Below are 6916 nucleotides of genomic sequence, written 5' to 3'. Positions count from 1 at the left end.
GAAGGGGAGAGGAAATACCCGTGCACAATATTCAAATATTCTTTTATTCCCGATTGCTTCCAAATGCTGTTGGTACTTATAAACAAATAGTTTTTCTTTACCTCTAAAGGACGCCGTGTTATTTCAAGAAAGATGGTCCTTCTTGTCACCGATGGCCAATCCAACTCTCGCGATCTAACTATAAGTAAAGCTAAAGCCCTAAAAGGCATTGGCATAGACATTTACGTTGTCGCTGTTGGAAGTCACATTAACGGCATAGACGAGATGGTGAATGTTGCCTCCTCTCCGCCGGAGAATCACATGTTCAGAGTCCAAACACTCGGCGATTTTTGGCAGGTCGTCAAATTGGCTATCAGACAAGTCAACCCCGGAGAATACGCCGTCTTAAACGGCCAATATGATCCTCCTTGCTAAGTTTTTTTAGTGTCCAAAATGTCGTAGTGTTGTAAGGAGAAATTTCTCATCAATTTTGTTTATTTGCGTCGAATTTTATATCCGTAGCTTTTAAATATTGCCTTTCAAGTTGTTTTAGCCAAAATTTACTTTGAATTTGGATTGGGATGTTTTAGTTCTTTTAAATTATACACATTTTACTTCAATGTACACTTTTAAAAGGATAATTTGTCTGATTTTATGCAGGTTTGTTTTTAGTTTTGGGCTGATTTTATTCAGCGTTCTTTCCATTTGTTTTGTGATGTGGGTAATAAGTTGATCGGTTAGTATAAATAGAGCACTGTTATCCCCGTTTTTTTAATTTACTGGCATGCTTGTATGATTTACATTTATGATTTACGTCCATGAGCTGAATATTAAACTGCTGAAGTCCAAGTTGAAAGTGCTGTCCTGTTTTCAGTTGTAGCAAATCCTCAGTACCATGGAACAGTGACGAGTTCCAGTCAAGCTAGCCAAGCGAGTTGCAGAGTTAGTTTTCCCCCTTGTTATTCATACGCCGAAGTCGCTCGAATTCCCCCAACGCTTGTTTTCACCGATTTGCGCTAGGAAGGGCAAAACCTATCGTCAAAGGGTAGTTGGCGCGCGGGCAGTTATTAGAAAGTGTAGATTAAGCCATAAAAGGCCTAAGGTGCGAAATCCCCGAAAAATCACTTAGCTTCCTCCGGAGTTTCTCTGACAAAACTTCAAAAATCCCAAAAGCTACAGTTCACAACGATTTCTGTAATATAAATATATCCCTTATTATTTTCACTGTTTACTAAAGGTATCGGGTGAAGACCATAAATATCAGAAACAGTTATTGGGGAGAAAACAATGAATCGAAAGGGAACAAGAGCGGCATCGTTAATAGAATATCTTACTGTAGTTTTACTCTTTGACCTTTCCCTTACAACGACGGCGAGGCCGGGAGTGCCTTTTTTTTTATGCAAACCCATTTTTCATTTCTTGTGGAGATAAAGCTAAAAAATACTAGTTAGCATATAAGGCAACCGGCGTCTAGCTTAAGATTAAAAACAGAAACTAGGGAGAACTGATATTAACATGATTAACATCAGAAAGCAGGAAGGTTTGTAACAAAATAAGGTCAACCTCAGCCTTTCTTCCACTGTGTCAGCTGTAAAATGGTAGTTAACCAATTGAAAGCTCAAACTTAAACACCCAGGGTACAAGAGACTTTCTTGTGTGTTTTCCGGGTTATATCTTTTGATAATAAAAACCTTCTATCACTTTAGGAACAGGAGAAAAATCGCAAAAAAGGGTCTCTTGAGGTAAAACAGCAAAAAATTCGGTGCCTAGGATGTTTGTATACGAAAATTTTCACCATCAAGTTGTGCAGTCTCTTACAGTTCTCTTCGTTGCTTAGAATTCTCGAATAAACCGTATTTTTCAGCACCCACCTATTGCGTATAGTATTCACCAGGTTCGGAGTGTTTGACTGCGACGCAGATTATTGTAGCTTATAATTAACCTTAACCCTCGGACGTACGCGCAAATTCATACCCCACCTGGAACAAGGTGGGGGGGGGGGATGGGGGTGGATGGAACCCCTCCCCAGAGTTTTTGATATGTTGCAGTATTTCGAAACGATTTTGTCATCAGTGGAAAGCCTTTGATCTTCTTAACAAGATGAGGTATATTTTATGGGTGGTGGCCGTGTGCTGGGGGCCTGTGACGTCACCAACAATGGTCTCCATCTTGAATTTTACCAATAATTAGAATCAGGTTAAAATCAGGATAAATGCAATTTTTTTGTGCTCGATATGTAAAATAACACATAAAGAAGCACCTCGCCAAAAATCATTTAATTCTCGAGTTTTACTTATATTGTTAAAATAAGTTAAATGTAATACAAATTGACCACAAATGTAATAAAACAGTCAATACTATCCAAACCGTATATACTCTAAAGAGCGCCGCCCTCAATTTAAGTAGGACAGAAATAAGTACCACGGTGCTCTTTCGAAAATCGAAAACAATGTTCTATTGCATTTAATCGAGAGAGCGCCGCCCTCAAATCACCTTGGCATCTTAAAGTACGCAAATCAATAAGCGCCGCCGCGCTTTTTCAAAAAATACATTATTCTACAAATGTTTCTCGTTTTTTTCGGTATTTGCGATTTTTTTTAAAAATTTGGTGTGCGTGCGCTGCGCTTATTTTTGTCCAACTTATATTGAGGGTGGCGTTCTTTCGGGTATGTACGGTTGGATAGCATTTGCCGGTTTTATTACATTTTTGGTCAATTTTTATTACATTTTGGTCAATTACAATTGCGCATATGGACTTGCCGACGGCTTTATAACGCGGTAGAATAGAGAATCGTGACTATCAGTCAAAATTTGGTGAATTAAGTTGCTGTAGATTTGCATTTATGCATGCTCGTAATCGATTCCGTAAAACGTCGACGTCTTAGTCCGCCATGTTTTTCATACTCGGGAAATAAATTTGTTACTGGTCCCCAGGGCACCGTCGGCCAAATAAACGAAGTCCCGGATTTGGAAGAACATAATTCGAAAGCGAATAATAGAATTGGATACTGAATAAAAGAACTCATAATGGCATAATAGAATTGGAAAGGTAACCAACAGAATTTGAAAGGAAAAAATTATTCGAAACTACATGAGAGGACTGTACAGTCGAATAATAGGACTGGAAAACTGCATAACATAATTCAAAAGCGAATAATAGAATTGGAAACTGAATATTAAAAGAACTCATAATGGCATAATAAAAATCAGAAAAATGAATAACAGAATTCGAAAAGGAACAATAGGATTCGAAACTGCATAAAAGAATTCCTTAGAAAACTGAATAACAACATAGGAGAATGGCATAACAAAATTTGAAAGTTATTATTGGCGGAAATCACCCCTCATACTCATCAAAAGCATTTTTGTGTTTTTTTTTCCTACACGAAGAACGCAATTTAATAGCAACAACGCTCGCTTGTGAAAATGCAAAAACAATTTATCGCTTAGAGGATTATTTGGCAGCAAACTTCGATGTCTCCTTTCCTAGCGAAGTAAAATCAATAGTTGTTCATTTTTTTGTTTTATCTGGTGATTTTTAAAGACAAAATTTAAAGGACTGCTTTTCACCTTTTGTACCGTAGATCCTTAAACTGACAGCACTGATCAGGAAGTGTCTTCTTTTTAGTTCCTGAAGTGCTGAGACGGAAGGTAGAGCTAATTAATGTTGCTGTACCACTGTTTGTTCTTTTTTGTCATTTCTTTTATTTTCTTATTCATTAGCTACTAAGCAGCGTTTAACTAATTCAACACAATCAGTTTTAAACAACCAAACGACGGACGCAATAAATCACCGTCACTGAACAGTATGGACGTTTCCCCTCTCAGTTGCGATTCACTTTAACCTATGTGTAGCAAACGAAACCTAACAACATGGCTACCTGTTATGTTTTTACCATTTTGTGGCTTTTTACTCTATTTGAATCCTTCGAAAATTCAGAACTTTGTCAAAATATGACCATTAAAAATTGCACACAAAATTTAAAGAAAACTATTCAAGGATTCGAGGAGCGGACTCAAGACACCAAATTTACAGAATGCACAGCAGTACAGGTGAGGTAGTTTCGTACAAGGTCTTTGTAGCTGGATAAGATGTCTAAGGCTTTGTTCACATTATAACGGATAGCTTTTGCGCCCGGGGACTAAAACTAAACCGAATAGGGCTTCTCCTCACACATAAGAACCTAACTCGTCCCCAGTCGTCTCCAAGTTGTCTCTACTTATTAATTAGTCATTAGCCCCTTCGTTAAAGAGCCCGTTCTAGTCTTCCACGCCAAATACTAATAATGAGAGACGACTGGGACGAGTCAGCATAAGAACGTTGATTTTGGCGCGATGATTTTTGCAACGGAACGCCGAAAAGGCGAATTCATTTATATTAGTTGTTTCATTTATTACTCCTTCAAAATAATAAATTTTAAAACAAACCAAAACATGGGAACCTCAGTTGGAAAATTTAGGATATAAGGAAATGTTTAGTCCAGCTCATATTTGTTTTTTTAAACAGCAGTTGTTATCAACCAAGTAAAAAAAGTTTCTGTCATTTTCAAGCTCAACCAAGTTTATTCAGGGCTTCCTGGTTGTTGGCTTGCCTTTTTCTGTTGTTATCCTGTACCATTAATGTCATTTTATCGGTGCGCATATTTTTCGAAATTTGATCAACGCCAGCTGGTTATGAAGAAGTAGTAGGGGGATTTGAGCAATTGCGAACTCAGAAATATTTCGAAGGAATAATAATGCTGGCCTCGTCCTTCTGAAGAACTTCATTTTCTTGTTGTTGTATTCTTTGTTGGGTGCTTAACATGTACACACTACCCGGGTGGAAAAATCTTGTGCATAAACATAAAACTATAAAATGATCTAAAATTTGACCAGGTGGGACTAGAATATATCCAAATTTACACAACAGACTAGAAAAAGTGGAAAAATTGCACCGCCTTAAATCATAGCCCATACTTTCTGAAGCTTCCCAAACTGAATGGAGCGAACCATTCGATTTTTCAACCGGTTTTCCCGTGTAAATGGTAGGTAACTAGCTGTACTCGTTATTGTTGTTGTTGTTACATTTGATGTAATTAAATGAAGTTTTTCTCAATAACGACTCTTATTTTTAGACAGATTATGATCATCCTGACATTTCGCATTTGGCGTTAACAATTTATTTCAGGAAGTTATCAACTGTCTCTCCATTCCTCGCTGTACTGGAGGGCTAATGTGGTCGTTTCGCTCCATTTTGATGATTGCAGCCAGTTTAATGAAAGCAAGTAACTTGTGTCCAGATTTGAAATACAACGATTTGAAACGATACCTTCGAGGTAGGCGAATAGAAAAAGTAAAAGAAAACAATTCAATCCTTTTCCTTGAAATTAGGGCTCAGCAAAGACCACGGTAACTGCAAAGAGAACGCGAGGTCAAAAACACAATAGGTTTAGATTAGAGAAACAACAACTTTTTTGTGATGCACGACTACGCAGTAAAACTCCATACTTTGAATTTGTTGGTGTTACGTTTCCTTTTTCTGTGTAACATGGTTATAAGAGCTTTGACTGTATTTGCACACTGTTTGCACTGGGTAACTGTTTGGTTTAGGACATGTAACATCAACTATTGTTTCTCTATGTAGGGGATTCAGCGCCCTGTGAAAATAATGCCACAGTATACCTCGATGATTGTAATCGGAGGTGTACTTGCTATAGAGGAAAACTTCTTCTTTGCCATCGCATTAGAAAAGACTTCAAAACTATGAATTTTAAAGAAAGATACCGATTTGTTCGAGGCTTAAGAAGAGCAGCAACGAACCCGATTTATAAAGAGGAGTATAGAAGACTATGTAAGCTTCATTCGCGGATCCCAAGCACGTTCCTTCATCACATGCCTCAGATATTTTTACCATGGCACAGATGGTATCTGCTTGAATTTGAAAACTTCCTTCGCCAAATCGACTGTCGGATAACAATTCCTTATTTGGACTGGAGCAAGGATTTGGATAACTGGGCCCGTGGGACAGAGAAGAGTGACGTTTGGAGTCCTATGCCTCACGGCTTAGGAGGTGACGGTCAGTTGCCTGAAGGTTGCGTCACGGATGGGCCATTCAAAGAAGGGATCTTCTTTATACCAGAAACGATCGGCTACGGATGTTTGAAAAGAAATTTCAATCGCTCATGCTTTCTACCAAGCAAAGACCAAATCGAAAACGCTATAAAAATTCCAATTTTACTGAGTTTGAAAAGTTCATTCGCGATAAGATTGATCCTTCTTTTCATGATTGTGTAGGCGGTCACATGTTGAAGCACCACTCAGCTTCGTTCACCCCCGAGTTCTGGATCCATCATAGCTTCGTCGATAAACTCTGGAAAGCTTGGCAGACCAAAAATTATGAGCAAAAGTTTGAATATTTTACTAGCATTCCCTTCGAGATGCCACTAACAGAGCGATACCCATGGGAACTGCTTGACAACGATGGCTTACCTGGTGACGTCAGAGTTGGGTATGAATAGGGGATAATTCTTATAAAGGAAAAAGACTAAGAGACTAAGCGATGTTGTGTAAATAGTCACTGCACACAAGTAAGATAAAAATTAGTCAAAATAGCAGCTTCATTTCAATGTCACACATTCAACCCTTTTTACGAGGGCTATATTCTTTCCATGTCTAAAGCATTAATAAATGAATCACCGGAAAAGTCACGATTGGTTTCAGTTAGTCGTTTTAGTTTTGTTTTGGTAGCTTCATTTTGTAAACCTTGTCACAAGGATATAAGTTATGATTACTTGGGACCGGTCTTATTACTGACCGAACTTCACCGAGCGCTATGTGTTACGGGCAACCATGTTGGTTGTGTGTCAAATATACTTAGGAGGAGGAGGACGGTTTGTGAGGAGGCTATTTTTTCTCGCTTCCCTCCTCCCCCCGCTATAAACGACGACGTCCGTCCCCT

General features: G+C 38.4%; 1 protein-coding gene and 1 pseudogene across 1 annotated transcript in view; both read left to right on the top strand.

Annotated features, from left to right (window-relative positions):
- Positions 1 to 619, top strand: part of LOC140935574 (integrin alpha-D-like) — a 3178-nt gene extending 2559 nt beyond the window's left edge. The window contains exon 3 of the mRNA XM_073385135.1: positions 110 to 619. Coding sequence (XP_073241236.1) covers positions 110 to 414 — 305 coding nt within the window. The 3' untranslated portion in view covers positions 415 to 619. The remainder of the gene's footprint in view (positions 1 to 109) is intronic.
- Positions 620 to 3933: 3314 nt separating this feature from the next.
- Positions 3934 to 6507, top strand: LOC140934621 (tyrosinase-like; annotated as a pseudogene).
- The last annotated feature ends 409 nt before the right edge of the window (positions 6508 to 6916 follow it).

The sequence above is a fragment of the Porites lutea genome, chromosome 4 (genome assembly GCF_958299795.1).
Source record: "Porites lutea chromosome 4, jaPorLute2.1, whole genome shotgun sequence".
Lineage (NCBI taxonomy): Eukaryota > Metazoa > Cnidaria > Anthozoa > Scleractinia > Poritidae > Porites > Porites lutea.
This window is presented reverse-complemented; position numbering and strand designations above follow the sequence as displayed.